The 20820-nt window shown below is 37.1% G+C and overlaps 2 protein-coding genes across 2 annotated transcripts; one reads left to right on the plus strand and one right to left on the minus strand.

Annotated features, from left to right (window-relative positions):
- Positions 1–3524: 3524 nt before the first annotated feature.
- Positions 3525–8625, plus strand: LOC127805773 (guanine nucleotide-binding protein subunit gamma 3). The gene is made up of 5 exons (XM_052342540.1): positions 3525–4390; positions 5817–5869; positions 5989–6033; positions 6130–6174; positions 8215–8625. The coding sequence occupies exons 1-5, from the start codon at positions 4241–4243 to the stop codon at positions 8582–8584; spliced, it is 663 nt and encodes a 220-aa protein (XP_052198500.1). The 5' UTR covers positions 3525–4240; the 3' UTR covers positions 8585–8625.
- Positions 8626–9473: 848 nt separating this feature from the next.
- Positions 9474–13101, minus strand: LOC127806632 (subtilisin-like protease SBT1.8). Its single transcript, XM_052344040.1, has 2 exons — positions 11360–13101; positions 9474–10428 (listed from the first exon to the last, which is right to left on the minus strand). Exons 1-2 carry the CDS (start codon positions 12963–12965, stop codon positions 9764–9766), a joined length of 2271 nt encoding a protein of 756 aa, XP_052200000.1. The 5' UTR covers positions 12966–13101; the 3' UTR covers positions 9474–9763.
- Positions 13102–20820: the final 7719 nt, after the last annotated feature.

The following is a 20820-nucleotide window of genomic DNA, read 5'->3' on the forward strand; positions in this document are numbered from 1 at the left end:
AAAAAATCGGATTTATGCACCGTTTGAAGCGTAGAAAAGTAGACATATAGAGCTCTCACATATATTTTTCTCAAAATTTTTTAACATTTCAATTAATACAAATATTATTTTTAATCGGACCCTTGAGTAGTGAAAATCCATAACTTCTGCTCTTTTTTCTCACTTTTCCTTCAAATCCTATCAACATGATAAATTACCTAAAATTAATATAGCAAACATATATAAGCATAAGAATTAAGCATAAAATCAAGTATGAATAGTATAGAAAATATTAGCACATCATGTTTCAATTTTGGATAAGTTATGGAAGTAAAAGAAAATTAATTTTTTTTATGAAAATGGGGAAAGGAAAATCAGCCTTAAACTAAAATGGGCTCTTCGGGTGATAACAATCTCTCCGAAGGAAACCAAAATGGGCTTAAGGAGCTCGGCTAAAGAGGCCTAAATGGGCTTATATGCGGACTGAATTGGGGCAACACAAATTTCGGCCTAACAAGGCCTGCAAAAACCCAAATAAACCTTAGTGGGTTGGATATTGGGGGGGCCAACATGCGACCCAAATCGGTCATTTAAGCAAACCCATCAAAACGAGTAAAACATGGGACCGAATAACAAGCTCAATAGTCAGCGGGAAATCGTTATTTAATCCAAGACCCAATATGGCCGGGACCACCACTTGTGTTAATAATAGCCTTTAACACCCTTAAAAAGGAAAAACGGAACCAGTCTCTTTGTGGCCAAGAAATATCAAATGGGCCAGAGGTCAGATCGGGCTGCCAATATATATATATGAAGTGTCGCTTTAACAAGTAAGTTGGACATTTATAATGATATTTTATATTAATAAATTATATTATTTATCACATGGGCAGATCTAAGAGAGGGTTAGACTGAACTCCAGTGCGTGCTAATTTTAGCGCCTGCCTAAGGCTTCATAAGGTCACAGACCAGTCCCTGTGTTTTAAATTTTTAGACCCGTCATTGATTTATTATATTAATATAAATATACAAAATATCAAATTTGAACTATTAAATAATATTTTTACAACAAAAACTATTAAGAAATTAAAAAAAAATTATGATTTGATAGGTCAACTCAACACTTAATAATTTAAGAAAAATGCTACTTATACATAATGGATGACTAAAAGATGTTAAAATAATAAAAATACATTCACCTGCCATTTCTTCTCCTTCTTTTTTTTTTCCATGGCCGTCTCCTCTCTCTTCCCTTCCCATAAACGTCTCAAGCAATCATTGATAGTCGTTGCCTCGTGGCAATCGTCGTCACCCCTGCCACCAAGTTGTCGATTCTCTTTTTTGCCAAATTCGCAGATATACTCTACCTTGATGAAGTCCGATCTCGAGCTTCGTCCATGTATGACTGTGAAAATTGTCCGATTCATGATCGAGAAGCATTTCGAAAATGTTAGAGGCGGTGGCGAGATAAAACGACGGTAGGTGCGATTGGCAACTATGGCCAGTGAAAGGTGACGACAACAATGCGAACTGGGATGTGAGGGTGCCGATTATGATAGGTTTCTCAAGATTGGAGAGTTCCGTAAAAGTGATTTAGGGAAGGGATATTTTCGTTATTTTATCATACAAGTGTGTGTAAATTTTTATATACAAGTAGCATTGTCATAATTTAATTGACTTTTTAACACAACCCATCGGCCATTTCACGTCCCCATTCTACGAAATAAAACCCAATGAATTAAAGGAAAACGTGGGCATGCATGCCTGCATCCATGGCTTATTAATGCATGCAGAAGGTGTATATGTGCAGTCAGACTGTCAGCATTATTAAGGCATTTAAAGACATTATTTGAAACTTCACGTGAATCCCCGCCTTCTCTCTCTCTCTCTCTCTCTCTACCGAAATTTTATATTACTCGGTATTTGATTTGCTCCGCTACCCAAAATTGTAATAATGATATGAAGACGAAGGTTTAGTATTTTAAAAACATTAAAAAATATATTAAAAAAATCACTACAAAATAGCAAAGAAGAATGGATACATTATAAGGTCTAAAAAAAAATTAAAATATGTGAAATCCGTGTGCTATTATATATACTTATTAGGCTTAATTATACTAATAATCACTTAATTTTGTATTTTATTATTATTTGATCACTAAACTTTAAAATGTTATATGTTAGTCACTATTATTTTAAAATTGTTACTGCTTAGTCACTGAATTTTAAAATATTACCTATTAGTCATTAATATTTCAAAACTATTTCTCATCCATCACTCATGAGAGTTTAAAGTTCGATAACTAATGAGTAACGAATAAGAATCGATTTTGAAATATTAATGATTAGCAAATTCAGTGACTATTCAGTAACAATTTTGAAATATTAATGATTAACAGGTAATATTTTAAAGTTTAATGACTAAGTAGTAATAAAATATAAAAGTAAGTGATTATTAATGTAATTAACTCATACTTATTAATACATGAGATAATTAAGTGAAGTTTCATAATCCAAACTCAGTCATTCATATAAAAAGGGAAGTGAATGATTTAATGACTAAATCAATCCTTATTTGTGAGCTGAGAACATGATTTCTAAGTTATATAAACTTTTAATTAAACTCCAATGCACACAGGGGTCAGAGATTTTGGTCATTTTTGAGTATTTACAGAACTTCTAATCAATTAATTAAGTTTAAGTTGGTCAATCGGGTTTGAGCCCAAGTGGAAGTGGATAGTCCATTGCTGTCCACCCTGCTCCGTAGTCTGCAGTACAGTAACCTAATAATTGTTGGGTTCATTCATGCCACCACCCATCACCATCTCTCCCTCCTTTTCTCTCTTTTTATCGCTTTAACAATTGTAATCATATGTTTTATATTACTATATTAATGTAAAGGTACAAAATATAATATAAAGTATTAATTAAAATATTAAACTTAAATATTCAGATAATATTTCAGAAAAGTGAGAGAAAATTTCAGTAAACTGATGCTTAACAACAGAGAAAGTTGTAACAATTTTGAAAATCGAATGATAATTCCTTAAATCTCACGTAACCTAAATGGGGCAACTATAATTTATCTTATTGTACGAGATATTATACATCGTACGGTGTTAGAGGGCGTGTTTGGGTCAAAACATAAATAATATCATTACAAGGCATGGTCATCTGGAAAAAAAGAAAATAAATATATATATATATATACAATAATTTAAGGCATCATAGGAGTACGTTGTTGATGAAAGACATTCCGAATCCTACGTCACGCGTCATGCAAATCTAGGATGCTCTTGTCGGAGCCCTTGCCTTCCCCCCAACTCAAACCTACAGAACCGAATGCCCTATCCGACCCAGACCCAAACCCAAACCCAAACCCAAATGGAGAGAGTGCCAATAATTCTCTGTCCTACACAGCAGGCACGTGCGGTCTGAGCCCCGTGTCCGCCCGCCCCTTCTCTGCAAATCTGACTGCAAATTCTGAGACCACCACGACCGCTCGAGTGAGTGAGTGTGAGAGAGAGAAACGAAAGCTCTTACTTTAACGTCTGAAAAATTTAGTACCCGAAAACAAAAAACACAGAGAAAAAGAAAAAAAGAAAAATCTGAGTAAGTTGTAGAAACCAATGAGAGGAAGTCGTCCTTACTTGCTTCCACCACCCCCTCCAATGTCTGCCCCCAATTGTCTACTCTCTCTCCCTCCCCCTCCCCTTCTCTTCTCTTCTCTTCTCTTGCAGCCTTTGCTCTCACTCTCTCTCCCCCCCCCCCCCCCCCCCCGGCATTATCATCAGCTTCATCATTGTTCTTCTTTACAGCTGCTGCTTCTTCATCAAACGTAATTATGACTGGCTTTCTAGCTACCCTTTTCAACACTATTAATGTTATTAACAAAGCTTCTTCATTGGGTCTCCCATTTGATTTGATTTGATTTCTTTCCTCCTCTTCCTCTCCTCGTTTAGACAAATTGGTTTGATTTTAATTTGATTTCTCTCTCTTCTGTGTAGTTGTTGTCGTCGTCGTCGTAGCTGTTCTGGGTTTTGGCTCCCTCATTATTACTTCCCCGTCTTCTTCTATCCCCCACTCTTTTCTTTTCATTTCATTTCCCTACCTAACCCAAACAATCCCCCCCCCCCCTCTCTCTCTCTCTCTCTACTGTTCCAGCCTATTAACACAAAGTCTACTGCTACTATTACTTCGAGTGGTATTATGATGATGCGTACATGCTCGGGGGGGCGAAATTGGTGAGGAGCGATCCGTGATGGCTGGCGGTTCGGGATGTTCTTCTACGGTGCCGTCGACGTTGCCGCCGCCGCGGCCAAAGTCGCCGCCGCAGTACCCTGATTTGTACGGCAAGCGCCGGGAGACGGCCAAGGTTCAGATGTTGGAGCGAGAGATTAGCTTTCTTGAGGTCACCAACTTTCGTTTCAAATTTCCCCCCTTTTCATATATTTGCCTGATTACGATAATCGTCTATTACTCTTGCTTTATGTTTTCGTCTTCTATTTTCGAGTTTGAACTTGGTTGTTGAATTGGAAATACGGAGACCCAATGCTGGGTATTCATATGAACTTTTTTCACTTTGAAAAGAACTAGGACGAAGATGGAGCTGAGTCAGCTGACTGTAAGACAAATTGGAAAATAATGAATAAATGGACACTGAGATTATTAAACTTAACGAAAAATTTCATGTGGGTTTCCGATTTCCACCCTGTAATAGTATTCTGTTAAGATGATGATATTGCATGTGACTGTTTGATGTGCATCAAATTGGGGGATATTCTAGCTTTCATATAGTAAGTTAAACATGGAGGGATTGAATAATTATTTTTAAGTTAATCGTACTTTCTCAGTAGGGCTGCTCTGGCTTTGGAAGTATACAGTGAGGCAACTCCAAATCATTGGCACCACAAGTATTCCAATGTTGCTTCAAGTCCAGGGGTTTATTTCTTGTGTGGTTACACAATTGACCGATGTTTGATCATTTTCTCAAATTTCATAGGATAACTTTGAGGTTTAAGTTAAAGAGAAACAGCAAAAACAGGCCTACAACTTATAAAGGTGATTAAATATGTTAGATGGTCCTTTTGAGGTGCTGGTCTTTGGCATCTGATAACCAGTTGGCATAATTTTCATAGGATAGACAATTGTTCCTGACTCTGTATGTTACTCAGAAGTTCATTCTGGACAGGATATTCTTATAGGAACCCTTCATTCCTTTTTTGTTTTAGCCACTAGAATTTTTCAATGCTCGGAGTTTTACAGAGACCCATGACTGTGGATAGAATTGTTCTATCACTTCCACCATCACTCTTCATTCTTTACATGAACTGTTCGATGCACAGAATTTATGGCTTGATCTCTTTTCTGTTTCTATGGATGAATAAATAAATTACAACACGTTCTTCCTAGTACATCAAATACAAATACATATTGGAAAATAATCACTGAGTTAATCTCAAATGCCGCATGAAGTGCTCATTTCTGTTACATCCACATTGATAAGAGAATGCTTATGCTTCTGTATCTGGTTCCTGGTAATCTTCTCATTGCATAGACCAGTCTACGATTGTGAAATGACTGCCATTAGCAGATGGCACTAAGACAAGTTCGGTATCAATTCTAATTGAAATGATGAAACAAGACTAAGAAAATGCTCGAGATCAACATGTGCATCACTCACTGCAGTAATAACAATAACACCAATAGCTATCTTACACACCACAAACTAACAGGATGAAGTTCCCCCCCCATGTCCTCTCATGTCATCTTCCGTTTTGGCTTAATTTTTCCAATTTTTATGTCCAAAATGTAATCTAAAAATGTACTGTATGCAGGGGGAACTAAAATTCGTGGACAGGCTCCAACCTGCCTCCCAGTGCTGTAAAGAGTAAGTGATTGGCCTTGCAATTGTGTTATACAGAATGCATCTTGTCTTTCATCTTTTGATTTAAGAACATGTCGTGATAATTCATCTTCTAAAGTTGATTGGACTTGACAAATTGGTAGGGTTGCTGACTTTGTGGTGGGAAATGCAGATCCATTCATACCGACGTAAGGAAGTTGTGAATAAATTTCTGTTGGAGTTTTGTAGAAGATTGCTGTAATTTAATGTTTTGCTTTTTTTGTTTTTTCTTTTTTTTCTTGCAGAAGTCAGAAGACTAGAAGGTCTTGTCATTTCTGGAAGTGGCTCTGGTACCTCCTTGTCCTTTACTTATCTTCTCTCTGTGTATGCAGTGTTATTATTTTGATTAATGATTGATAATTGGTTCCGGAATGTGGACTGACTTATCATTCTGAATTGTGATTGTTCATGCAAGGGCAAAATGGTCAAAAAGACCATTCTGACTGATAATTCGGCACAAATGTTTGGACCAAATATCAGTGTTCTATTATTTTTCCTGAGAGTTTCCTTTGTCAACATTTTTTGTTTTGAGTAGAATAAAATTTCGCTAAAATGCCATGCAAATAGGCAAAAAATAATTTTAAAAAATGGGGTTTACTTCTAGTCTATGCTTGGTGCAGGGAGTTTTTGATAGAAAGGAAAAGAAAAAGAAAATTATATAATTATTTATGTGATAGTCAAGGGAGAGCCGTTTTTTTTTTTTTTTTAATCTTTTCCCTTCCATAAATCCTAGTTCCAAAGGTAGCATTAATTTGAACTACTAACGATATGCTTTAGCAATGGATTTTCAAAGTGAACAATTATTTCTGCTACAGCCAGTTTTGGTGCTCAAAATACTTAAGTTAATGTCGTAAGACATAAAAGGCCTATGGAAGTTATCCTAAAAAAAAGAAGAAGAAGAAGACATACAATGTTTGTTGTGTTGTAGCCAACTAGTTGGATCAAAACATCATGAATTGTACACAAATGAGAAAACTGTTCGAGCAGAAATTGGATGGTTACAGGATCATTTTCATTGTATGGCTTAGAATGTTGGGTAGTTAAACACTAAAACATGTTAAATACGAGTGTACTTGAGAAGAGAATGTTATGGTGGATGTGTCCCATACAAGAAGACTTAGGCTGGAGTAGCACCAATTGAAGATAAGATGAGGGAGTTGCAGTCAAGGTAGTTTGGACATGTGAGAAATAGACTGATAGAAGCACCTATGTCACGAATGGACAAAAGGGAGAGAGAGGAAAACTCGGTGGGAAACCTTTAGACATGACATGCAGAATATAATGGACTTATAGATGATTATAGATCTAGAATTCAATGTAGCCGACCCCATCCAGTGGGATTAAGGCATGATTGTTGTTGTAGATATAGTTTCCCTATCTTCTCTGTGGAGATACTAATTATCCTGCTGATAAAGATATTATAATTTGGATATTTTCTGCTCATATTCAGTCTGTATATGGTCTAGTTGTTAATAGTTGTGGTCTGTTTTGTTCTTTATCTTTTTCCTCATCCAAAAAAGTTAGCAAATGTTTCAAGGAATATTTTGTTTTAGGAATACATAGTTCTATAAGATTCTAGGGTGTTGTTAGAAGGTCATCAACAACCAAATTTATAAATCAGACAAGCCTAAAAGTGATCTTTAATTGGTCTGCTTAGTGAACAATTTGCATATCTTTTTACTTATAGTGATTATATTGTCTGTTATATCTATTATTCTTCATACTGATTAATGTCATGGAATGGCTATAACATGTAAAAACCTCTCTATGCCATCATGTTAATGCATTTGTTGGACATGCTTATATCATGACAGAGAGTGTGGCTTGTTTATAAAGATGAAAAATGATCTAACATAATAAGCTACAAACTTTGGCTCCCAACTTTTATTGAAAACGAAAATAATGTTAAGATCCTAACTAGGTTTCAGTTTGTTTCTGATCTCAAACTCTTTCGTTAGCATGTTCTTTCAACAAATGATTCCTTGCTGAAATAGCGTGTTTTTGGAGTTGAGGGCACTTCACACATGATATTTTATTTATAGGAAACTTAGTTCGACTAAACTTGCACATGTGAGGAGTAAAACAAATAACAATAGACAGCTTGTGAGATGAGATTTATTGCAAAAGAGGGAAAAGGATTTAAGAAAACTTGATAGTAAACATGACATGGGATAAAGATGATTGGAGTTAGAATTCATGTAGCCAAACAATCTAATAGGATCTTAAACTTCAGTTTTCTTTTCATCTGCCCATCTCTATGACGAATTTCTTCTAACAGTCAACAAATTCAAATACTCAGATGTATAAAACTGAACTCCCTTCTCGTGCAGTGGAGCACCCTGTTTTAGCTTTTCATGGATTTGCTGTTGTCTCGGGTGCACACCACATCTAGAAATGCCGGAATGCTGCAACTGCAGCTTCCGCGACTGCTGTTCATGCATCAGTTGTGCGATGCCGAAATGCCAGTGCTGCACCTGCTCCTGCTCCTGGCCACGCTCACAATGCTTCCAGAATATCTCATGCATCCCATGCTGCTGCAAGTGTTCCTTGCCGCGATGTCCGTCCTGCCCAGATTGCTGCTCTTGCAGGTGTAGGTGTAAGTGCAAGTGCTCTTGTCCCAAGTGCCCAAAGGTAAACCTTCGCTGCTGCTGTTGCTGTTGTACAAAAAACTGTTGCTACAATTGCTGTTTCTGTTACTAGTATTATTTATCAAATAATCCAATGGAAGCTTTCTTCTTTGAGATGCCAAGCTATATTTATTGGAGCTATAAAATTTTCCGGTTAAGCATTGCTTGTGAGTGCATTATTGAACTAATTCTCCAGGAATCTAGCAATTATTTGCAGCCTTCTGGCATAGGCTTAGTGGATGAGGACTGCTTAACAGCTTGGCTTCCATCTAATAATTCTATAATAATTAAACATGGCTGTCTACTTCTTGTCTTCACGTTTAACGAGCAACCTTATGTATTATTATCTACTTTTTTGGGTTGTCCTTTTGGTTATGTCAATTGAAAGATGTGATTTGGGTTATTTTAGCAAAGGAGCGTGATGTTCAGTCCGAATAACCGGACCGATTGCAACCACAGCCCGCGGCCCCCTTGTTTGGTCTGTTTAATCAAACGGAGCGTACTTCATCTTTTAGTATTTTGGATTTCTTTTCTTTTTTTTTTCAAATGGTCCACCAAATAATTAAGAGGTCAAATTGATTGTCTTCAAACTTACATTAAAATTAATCAAAAAGAAAGTAGGGAATAGTGATCTGAAATGCTGAGCAAAAGAATAAAAGTTGCGAATATTAGAGAAATTAAGACCCTATTCTCTTTATTATTTTTAAGTTGTGCTTAATTTTTAATTTTTTAAAATAATAAAAATGTGATTACTTTTATATTTTTAAAAACAACACAAAATGAACTGTCCTAAGCATTTGTAAAAATGACCCAGAACACTTGAAACAATTCTTCGGATTTTGTTAATTTCTCCTCACAGAATCAGCTCACTGTAATTGGCATTGTCAGTCATTTTATTTAATTATGAGTTCAAAATCATCCCTCAAACGATTGTCATCAAAGTGTTTATGAGGGTCACTGGGTTCCTTCCCAAAATTAGCTTGAACTTCCATTGCAAACAGGCAACAAACTGCAAAGCTATACTAAATACAACTTATGATATCTCAATCTCTATTACATTAGTTTCTTACTAAAACAACACCAAATACATGTTCCAGGAGATACTTTTCTCTCCCCCATTCCTGGATGGATGCCCTTTATGTCTCTGTAAAATGCCCAACTTTTGGGCCTCCTTTGATCACTTCACCAGGCTGATAGCAGCTGCTTCATAGGTTCTCATCTATCTTACAACCATGGAACCCTTGCCATCATCTCACGGCAGAGTCCAAGCATAAGCTATGGGGCTCCTAACTTGGTTCTGTTCATTTTTCCATAAAAGTGAACCAAATGCACTCCTCCCATTAGGATCTGCCCCCTTCTTAGACACAAATGTCACTGTGTATCTCAGCTTGTCGCCCACATTTTTGAAAACAAGCCTAGTAGGCTTTACTGTCACCGCAACTGACGGCGGCCCGTCCACGGCCACCTCATAGACAGATCCTGCGGCTCCAACGTTCGTCAGCACGCGAGTGTATCTTACAACCCTCGACTTCCCGAACAGGACGGAGAATGACGGGTAGTTGAGCTGGCCCGGGTTGGCATACTTCCTTGAGCATGTGACATTGGGGTGGTTGACAATCATTTTGACATGCTCTTCAGTGTAGTCTAGGGAGCACAGGAATGCGATGTAGTCTTTGGTTGAGATGTCGTATACGAGGCCGGGGGATAGGGCCTTGTGCGGGTCGACATGGCCAGACCCGTGCGCCAACGGGGTGGAGAAGTCGCCCTCGACAGCATCGCGGAGAGGGGAACCCGTATTGTCCTGGGTGTAGGCCGTGGTCATGAGCGCGGATTTGATGGCGCTTGGGCTCCAATCTGGATGGGCTGCCTTGAGCAACGCTGCTAGGCCGCTTATGTGAGGGCAAGACATCGACGTTCCTATTCATTTCATCACACAAAGTCAACAACATATGGCATAATAATATATCCAAGACTATGAATTTTAATTGTCTGAATATTTCTATCATCTATCCCCTCTATATAACAGAGGAGGTGAATGCCCCACGATATAGGTCGATTAGACAAGTGATATGCTGGTGTCATCATCTATCCCCTCTATATAACAGAGGAGGTGAATGCTCCAAAATATAAGTCGATTAGGCAAGTGATATGCTGGTGTCAATTCGGTGGGTCATGAGTTCCATTCTCAACCTGCACAATTAGACAAAACCTCACACCTTCGAGGCCCTGAGAGAGCGATCATCCTAACAAGAGGAGGTGAATAATGGCTGGCTGCATAGTCAGCAGACAAGGGGGTCTGGTGTCACTTTCACTAAAAAGTTCTATAAAAGAATTCATTACCAAACTTATACACGGTCATCATCTATATCAAAAGTTTAGGACCACGGTTGTGGGTCATTCCCTCCAATTGGAAGAAGCACATGCCCAAAGCCCAAGGCTATATTCCACAACCATATTGCTGGCTCTAAAGGCCCATTCTAGAGACATGGTGACTTGTCCATTATCACCTGACCATGTGAATTGTGAAACAATTGGGGGACCATTTCCAAGAAAACTAATAACCCACATCTACAACTTCAATTAGGTCAGGTTTAGGGTCAATTCTACCACTAAACTACTGGAAGAGAAAACTGAAAAAATCTGAGGATCATTCATTGATTTCCCACTTACAGGTTTATTAGTTTAATGCCAACCCAACCCAACCCATTTCACTTTCAGCATCATTTGCTTAATAGCTTATCAAGACAGCTCCATCACTGTCACCACAAAAACTAACGCTAAGCTTAGCAAGCCTTGTTAATGGCGTTTTGGAAATGACACATAATAATGATTGGAAGTTTTTGCTTACCTGACATGATGTTGAACTGAGTCTTTCTGGCATCATTGGCCATACCAGTGGGTCCAATTGCCTCCGACCACGCCGCCAAGATGTTAACCCCCGGGCCAATCACGTCCGGCTTCAAGATCTGCGGCGTCACCATGTTCGGCCCCCTCGAACTGAACGCCGCCACCACCGGCGATGGCCGCACGTTCAGCACCGTCCCGCCAAAGCTCAACACCGCCGTCGGATTCGACTCTGACTTCACGTACTCCCGGATCATGTCCCCCACCTTTCTCCCCACCGCCACCGCTGGCAACAAGTGGCTGTCAGCCACCAGCTCCTCGCCGCTCGCCGCCGTGTTTGCCAGAATCATCCCCACCCCGCCGGCGTTTCTCACCACCGCGCCCTTCTCCACACGCGCGCTGATCCCCCTGTCACACAAAACAACCTTCCCACGAACCAACTCCGGTTCAAGAGAACCGGCCAAGCACACATTGCTCGAACCGTTATTACCTTTGCCGTAAACCAAACCAACCGGTTCGTCCCCCATCCCCTTTCCACTGTAGAGGGACACCCCGGTGAACCGGTGGCCATTTCCCAATACGGCGTAAGCCGGGAAATCCCGGTCCAGCGTTCCGGCTCCGACAGTCATGATCCATGGGGCCAGGTTGGCGAGAGTGGATTTGCTGGGCCCACTGTTTCCAGCCGAGCAAGATACGAAAATGCCCTTCTCCATCGCAGCGAACGCGCCGATCGCGATGGTGTCGCGGTAGTACGGAGCCGACCCTCCGCCGAGCGACATGGATAGCACGTCGACGCCGTCGGCTATAGCGCGGTCTATGCCGGCAAGGATGTCGGTGCCGAAGCAGCCAGATTTCCAGCAGACCTTGTAGGCAGCTACGCGGGCGCGCGTTGCCATCCCACGCGCCGTCCCGCTGGCGTATCCGAGCAGGCTGGCGTTAGCCACGTGGGCGCCGGCGGCGGTGCTCGCTGTGTGACTCCCGTGCCCGTCGTCGTCCCTCGGCGAAACAACTTCCTTCGAATTCTTCGGATCGGTTCCGATCGCCATACGGTAGCCTCTCGAGAAGCTCCTCGCGCCAATAAGCTTTTTGTTGCAGAGGGACGCGCTGAAATTGGGGCCCGACTCGCACTGGCCTTTCCACCTGGACGGCACGTCGGACATGCCGGAATCGTCGAAGCTCTTGGATTCCGGCCAAACGCCTGTATCCAGAACGCCGATTATTACATCTTCGGAACCTTTGGTGAGTTGAGGGCTGTTCCAATAACCCAACTGAGTATCGAGTCCGAGAAACTCCGGCGTGCGAGTCGTATGGAGTGAATAAACGGTATCTTCATAGACGCCCAGGACGGCATCGGACTGGCGGAGGGCCTCGGCCTGATCAGGGTCGAGCGAGGCGGCGAAGCCGTGGTAGGCGGCGGTGTAGGTATAGAGAAGCGAATCGGATGCGGCGACCGACTGGAGGTGCGCGGAGTAGTAGTCGCTGTGGGTGGCGTAAGAGAGAGGCACGTGGCCGTGCTTCATGCGGACAATGTAGGTTCGCTTTGTGGGTATGGCGGTGCTCGGGGATGCAAGAAGAAGGGCCAAGAAGCAGAGCCAGATCGGCGACCCCATGGCTACAGGAACCACGATTTGGGATTGGATTTGAAGCGGTGGCGATATATATTTATATCTATATAAGACGGAATGGCAGAGAAAGACAGTCGCTGCAGAGCGAACTGTCAGAGAAGCGGAATACGATTGTCGAGAACTCGTGCCCGGTTTATAGGCGCAACGGTTCGTAAAGGGCTCCTTTTCCGTTTTATTTACGGAATTGCCACTGGGGGCTTTGCCCATCCCATGCCTTTTCTTTTTTCTTTTTTTAATTCGCATCCACTACCACAAGCATCAATGCTATGGAATTTGCATAAAACATTTATTATTTTTTATTTAGATTTTTTTTTAATTTAAAATTTATTTAATAAATTATTAATTTTTTTAATATTAATCACTAACAACCAGTTCCCTTTATTATTTTTTTCAAAATAATGAAAATTTGTTTATTTTTATATTTTTAAAAATAAAAAAAATTATAAAAAACTCAAAATAACAAAAAATCATTTTAACTATTTTTATTACAAATACGTTCAAAATTTTTGAAAATACTATAAATAAAAAAACTCATTTTTAATAATCTCAAAATATAAAATTAAAATAAATTTAAAAGTCAAAATTAAAAATTAAAACATAAAGAGAATAATCCTAAATTTTGTGCGAGTGAGAAGGTGTTAGTGAGTCAATTTTAGAATAATTTTTTTTTCTTTTTCTTTCAATAAAGTAAAAAAAAAAAACTTGACTAAAATGATGGAATAAATACTATATTTGGATAATTATAAAGGGTGAGATAGAATTGAAGGGATGTGCAGTGCAGTGCAGTGCAGCGGACGCGGGAAGAAATACTTTTGGAGGTATTATTTTTCTTTCTGTACCCCCGCAAACGCAAACGCATACGCATCCGCGGCATGAGACGCTTCTTGAAGAAGCAAGCTTAAATCTTAATATTAATATGTCATCTTCCACCGTCTTGGGTGCCATTCTCATGAGACCATCATCATCACTTCACAGCCTCAAAACTTGTGTATTTATGTGTTTCCATGAAGTTTTTATATTTACCATCGCATAGTTTGTGTCGGGTCGTTGAGTATGCGAGGGAGGGAGGTGCAGTGATTGATTCCCATCAAATGTTTTCCAAGAGTGTTAGGTGGTGGAAACAACTTTCATCATAATAATACATAAATATATGTCTATATTTTAATAAATGAAGGGCAAGCTAACCAGTAACCGCGCCAACTGTCTTCTTGTTAGTTACATGCCATGCCATCTACTCAACTTTACTATTCTCGCGGGGGTCTCAGCCGGACATTAGTGCACCCCCCCCCCCGCCCTCTCCCAACCTTATCTGCATATATATGCTACCACCCTTTCTTCTTAATTTTATATCATATTCACGTTGGGGTTGAGTTTAATCATGAACACGATAATCAGAGTGCTCTCCAACCTTATTTGCATATATGCTACTGCCCTTTCTTCTTAATTTTATATTATATTCACGTTGGGTTGGGTTGAGTTTAATCATGAACATGATAAATAGAGTATCTCAACAGGACATTAATTAATTAGTGCACCACTCCTTATTTGCATATGCTGCCACCCTTTCTTCTTAATTTTATATTATATTCACGTTGAGTTGAGTTAAGTTTTAATCATGAACACGATAAATATGGTGCCCACCTAATCATGATTTGTCACAAATCAAGTCCCATCAACAAAAGTTTTAAGTAAAAAAAAAAAGAAACCTCGAAAGACGAAAGAAAGTTTCTAAGGCCGAAGAGAGCCCCAGAAACCCTCTTAAAAGGGAGAAAATAGAGAAAAGAAGTCTTGGAAAACCTTTACGTCCCCCCGTAAGCTCTTCTGTGGAGTATTCTCCAGAAAAACACAAATAAATAACTCTAAAAAGATCTCCTATTATTATTTTATTTTATAAAAAGTAAAGTTTATCCAAGTTTAAATTTTAATTAATTTTAAAATATTAAAAAAATTTATCACAAAATCTCAACTTTTGATATAAGAGATGACCGTTCTTGTGGAGTCTTGTCGTTCATGTCCTTGATTTTAATAAAGAAAATAAATTACATGTGTGAGAGTTTATCTCATTACACGGGACGATAATTGAATTCACAATACACCGGTACGAACTTAATATATCATTTGTCTGACCGCTTAATCTATATTTTAGGAACAAATAAGATCGCTTTTATTTCATGAAAATGAATCACTTTTATCCATAAAAAATTCTATTAACTCTTCTTAATATGCAGGATTTGATTTAATAATTAAAATATTTAAATAAAATATATATTGTGTTCTTTAATTATTTTTTTTTTTATAAAATTCTGATGACTTGAAGATAATTCCTTCATATTTATATTCTGTATTTTGATTGAGATGTGATTGTATTTTCCTTTAAAATAATTATTTTTTCATTCGTTCGGATTTAGGTGGGTGGCAGAAGCGTAAATTAGGAACAAGGTAAGGGAAGTTTGGAGAGTAAAGAGCAGCGTGGGGATCGTGCCATCAAAGTAAGGCTGGCCTTTTTACTCTCACTGGCGTGGGGGAAAGGGTGGGTTCAAAGAGGGGGGGGGGGGGGGGGGGGGGGGGGGGGGGGGGGGGGAATAAGACGCCAACGCAGCATTTATGGCTGTAACGGCTAGATTTTTCCAGTCTCTAACCCAACGCCTCAGTGGCGGAGCCACGCTTTGGCCAGCTGTGGCGTTGGCCCAGCTGATTTTTTTATTTATTTTTATTTTTTATATATTTTATTATAAATAATTATAATTTTTATAATTTAATTAACATTAAAATTATAATTTAATTCGAACTAAAATTCTTTCTTTAACTCCGTCGTTGCAATGCCTCCTTTTGACCAACCCCTGCCCCAAGCACCCCTCTATCGTCATCGCTGCAGCAGCTGCGCATGTTCTTATCACCATGACGCAACCGTCTATTCTTGGACATACCGACGGTGCCAGTCATAGGCCCTCAAGATTAAGGGTGAGTTTGAAATCTTTCGTCCAATGGCAATGAATGGGTCACCTGCCTAGTCTAAGATGACTAAAATGTTTTCCTGTTAGCAATGATAATCATTATTAATACAAAAAAATATCTTTTAATCATTTTTAAAATCTCTTTTAATTTATAATAATAAAAATAAAAATAAAATACTATTATTATTTATTTCAAACTAAAGTCAAAAGTATTAGGAAGTTGAAAGTTCTATAAACTTAAAATTCGTGGCAGAAATGGGGAATTGCGGCGGCGCGTGAATAAGGATGGCGGAGGAGTGAGTGGGAGATAGAGAGGGAGCGGTTACAGAGGCGTGGCAAGCGAGAGAGGGATCGTGCGTGTTGATGGTGGTGGCGGCCAACACCTTTCGCTTCGCAACCGCAGATGGTGGCGCGAATTAAGCTTCTGCCCCACACTCCCAACCAAAAACTATCTGTTTTCTAATATGAATATCAGGTGAGTGAGTGTATATCTTCTGGGGAAACCCACACACACACACACACACACACGCACACGCATGCTCACACTCACTGATTGTTGTTTTTCGCTTTTTCCACGCGTTTTCTGCACTTTGGGATTAACGTCGTATATATATATATATAATTCATAATAAGGTTATTGTTTGAGAAATTTATTATATTCTTAAATGTAGCGGAGCATTATGTGATATAATATTTAATGATTGATTTAAATAAGTATTAACTATTAAAATATCTTTTTCATTTTAACAAAAACTTTTTAAATGCTTAAAATTAAAATTAAGAAGAAACAAAAATTTAGAGTTCGTGGTATGATCCAAAATCAAAAGTAGAAAATATAATTATACTTAGAAAAATTATTCCAAAAATGACCAACATTATTAAGCTTGTCAAATAATGTTGTCTATATACACTTTTGTCAAACAATGTCAAGAGTAATACAAAATAGGTCATCTATTTGTAAATCATTTATGTATACCTTTAGTTATATAAAGGACATAAATAATATAAATACTCTTCATTTTATTGCGCCTAGTAAAGATATTTTAGATATTAATATAGTCTAAAATATACACAATGATATACCACTAACATTTTTTCGTGCAAAATGAGTTTGTTGGAAATGATGCTAAGCCAATTCATTGCATTCATTCGTGGCCTACACTAGTAGTAGTAGTAGTAGTAGTAGTAGTAGTAGTAGTAGTTGTTGAAGTATGAGGGGGGTGAGTGCCTGAATGCAGCAGCAGCAAATGGGTGTGGGGTCGATGCATGCACTTCTTTTGATGGCTCCAACTCCAAGCCCACTTCTCTTCTCTACTCATATTAAGCAACCAAACAAAAACAAAAACAAATAGGTAGCTACGGAGGATGATGTCACCTTGACACTATCCATTTTCGTTTCCTCCGTCTGTGATATTAATGTATTTAAAAATAAATTTTGATCAAAATGTGAGGCGTTGAATTAATTATTTATATGTTGGTGGGATTAAGGGATGGATTTGTTTTTTTAATAGTAATGATGGGTTTAAATTAAATATTTTTTAATAATAAAAAATAAAAATAGCCATCTTCCTATTCCTCCAAATTCATTTTTTATCTTTCAAAAGAAGAATATTTTTATTTTTATTTTTATTTTTCTTAAATATTTTAAATTGTTTTAACACTGTTTTCTGAAGTGTATTAATATCTAACACACTACTCTCTGAAAATGCTACAAACAGAAGGGAAAAAATCCATTGTTTGTTAGGTATCCCGCAACAAGTGATTGTCTCCCAAAGGGCGAATAGCGATTCACATATCCATTATCCCACCACCATACGTGATCGTCTTGAATTGATGCTTCTTCTTCTTTTTTTTTTCCTAATGCCAGGACACATTTGTTACGACGTCTAGTACGTGGCTGTGACATAGCCATTTGTGGGTTTCTTGGACTTGGAGGGCGTTTTTTGAACTTGGAATTGGACTTCTTTAATAGTTAACTTTTATAATTTACACTACTTAATCTAATTTAAAATAATGTGAGAGTTACACTTGAGATGAGATAAAAAAAAATAAAAAAAAATAAAAAATAAAAGAAGAACCGACCAAATCGATCCTTCATTTTGCCTTCCCCTTTATCTTCGATTATCATCTTTGCTTCTATCTCTTATTTTTCATCAACTTGAACGAGAGAATTGAATCTCTTATCGGTCGTTGCTACTTGCTATCTTAAGTGATCTTGACCCTTCATTTTTGCTTCGATCAGTGACCCATGAGTTACAACCAACCCACCTTTCCTCTTCTCCAATTGACAAACCCACGAACGACCTATAAGTTCTCATCCTTTTTGCTCCGATTGACGAGTCATAGCCTATATTTGATGAGTTTGTAATTCAATGATCGCTGAGCAATGGACATGATGTTTTGCTGTTTTATTTTTACGTATTTAATAACACATCTATTTCATACTCAATACTAACTAGATAATAGTATATAATAGGATTTTGGATATTTTTGACTATAAACAATAAATAGTTAGTAGGATACATACAAGTTTCTAAAAATAGAATAAATGACAGTGCACATACACATATATATAGATAATTTTAATCTTCTAAGTAATATTATTTGGTTTATACTAAATAATGTTGATATGATAAATCAAATATAATGATTATGTGAAGGTCACTCATTTAATTCTTTCAACCCAATAACTTGATAGAGTGTAACTTATATAATTATTATATTTTGAATTATCACATTATTATTATTTAATATAAATTAAATAATATTATTTAAAAAATCAAAACTATATATATGTGCGCGCACGTGGTGGATGCACCACAAAGTATGAAACTAACTCTAATGTTGGAAGGAATTGTTGTGATATTTTAAATGAGTGTATATAAAAATAAAAAAAATTATTGTGTGTTTACTTCACCGTGTAGTTTAATTTTTATTTTTTGGTAAAATTTTAAATAAATTAAGTCTTGATGCAGAAATAAAATTGTTCATAAATTATTTATTATAATTTAAAAAAAATCATAAGTTCAAATCCTATTAACGTAATTAATTTTTATTCTTTAAGACATTAGAGAGTATATTTAAGAATAACAAAAACACTAAATCTATTTTTTGCATATTTAATAAAATATATTTGAATTTTCTTTATGAATATTTTTAAGTTTGGTAACTAATTAACAAACACCCTAATTTAAATATAAAATTATACATTTAAAGTTTTTTGATGATCAACACTTAATAAAAAAGATTTACGTTGTTTTCAAATATTAACTAACCCTTCGTTAGTTTGAGGGATAAAAAAGTCATTTGGGGGGTCTTTCCCCAAGAAACCCATCCCATTTTTCTCTCTCCCTTTTGCCTTTCCCTTTCTCTCGCCAATGTTGTTGCATCTCACCTTCTCGTTGTTGTTGCCTCACCATTGCATCATCACCTCGTTGCTGCATCCTCGTTGAGTTAGACGGTGAGGCAAGGTGACAACAACAACGATGGGAGGGTTGCTAGAAAAAAAAATAAAGATAAGAAATGAAAGAAGAGAAGAGAGAGACGGGAGCTCTACAAAATTGATGAAAATTACATGCATCTTTGTTAAAGTGGGTGCACAAAAGTGCATCATGCGCACGTGTATATGGACAGGTGTTTGCATTTGACATATAATATAAAACGATATGATAGGGTGAGATTAATTAATACAAAAATATTAGAAAATTGCAATAGTAATTATTGAAAACTTATTTTCAAATTTAGAAAAAAAAATTATAAATTTTATGTTGAATAAAAAACTATTTCAACGCTGATGATGGAAAGTAAAGATTGATCATTGCTTGCTATATTAATATTAGGATCTCGAGATATTTACCTTGAGATTGACTCCTTAGAAACTGCACCAGTAAGAAAGTAAGAAGAGGTTAAGTCTCTTAATATAGCCTTAAACACTCAAATCAGTAATCGAAGTCAAAAAGAAAATTTAAAAACTTGTAGTCAAATAATTTTACTTGTGAATATTCTTACTTTATATAAATCAAAAAGGCCAAAATATTTGAAATTGGTATCAAAGTGGTTGGGGTTTGAAATCTCCTATAGAATTCTTGAACTTAACCTTTTATCATATAACAAATTCTCTAGTTTGAATTTGAATGAGGATAGACTAATTAGATATAATCCAAGTCCTTGTATATTGGAATTTCAAAATTGAATCTAAGTTATTATTTTGGATCTAAATTTTGGGTCGAGGTAAATGTCACGCGTCATCATATTATTAGCTTAATTTTAAAATCGGTGATAATATTATATATTGCATTCTCTAGATGGATATTTTGATAATTTGGTTATGTCATATCAAATGTTGATCCCAATAAAATGGTTTTGGTGAAGTAATTTATGTAATTAATCATTAATTACTTTACAATTATTCATAATTGCTAAAAAAAATTGAAAATTATCCAAAAATGCTAGAAAATTGATGAAATAACTAGTAAAAAATTATAGTTATTGAAATAATTTTAGGAAAACATTGATGATGTTTAAGGGAAATTATGTGTAAATTATTTAGAACCCCCTTTTATAAATATTTGTATATATGTATATATCAAATAATATTTTTGTCCTGGGATGGGTATATGTTATATTATGGTGAGAACCCAGACAGCTGAGTTGAGAGTTGGGACATGGTTGGTTGGTGAGTGAGTTGACATAAAAAGAGAGAAACAAATGAATCTCAATTCTCACACTTAGAGAGAGATCAGATTCACCCTTTGTCTCCCTTTTTGGCAGATAAGGTATACTTGTGCTTTTAGATAAAAGCTATTTTGATAATTCTCTTAAAATAATGATATTTTTTATTTTTTTATTACGTTACTAATTTATATTTCACTATTTATTACTTAACA

Source organism: Diospyros lotus, chromosome 7 (assembly GCF_014633365.1).
Source record: "Diospyros lotus cultivar Yz01 chromosome 7, ASM1463336v1, whole genome shotgun sequence".
NCBI lineage: Eukaryota > Viridiplantae > Streptophyta > Magnoliopsida > Ericales > Ebenaceae > Diospyros > Diospyros lotus.

Bases quoted from the DNA above. Each gene is read 5' to 3' on its own strand.
- LOC127805773 (XM_052342540.1), top strand. From the start codon at position 4,241: ATGGCTGGCGGTTCGGGATGTTCTTCTACGGTGCCGTCGACGTTGCCG. The intron at 4,391-5,816 runs GTCACCAACTTT...TACTGTATGCAG, and splicing joins GAGAGATTAGCTTTCTTGAG to GGGGAACTAAAATTCGTGGA. The intron at 6,034-6,129 runs GTAAGGAAGTTG...TTTTTCTTGCAG, and splicing joins GCAGATCCATTCATACCGAC to AAGTCAGAAGACTAGAAGGT.
- LOC127806632 (XM_052344040.1), bottom strand. From the start codon at position 12,965: ATGGGGTCGCCGATCTGGCTCTGCTTCTTGGCCCTTCTTCTTGCATCC. The intron at 10,429-11,359 runs GTAAGCAAAAAC...TGAAATGAATAG, and splicing joins TCAGTTCAACATCATGTCAG to GAACGTCGATGTCTTGCCCT.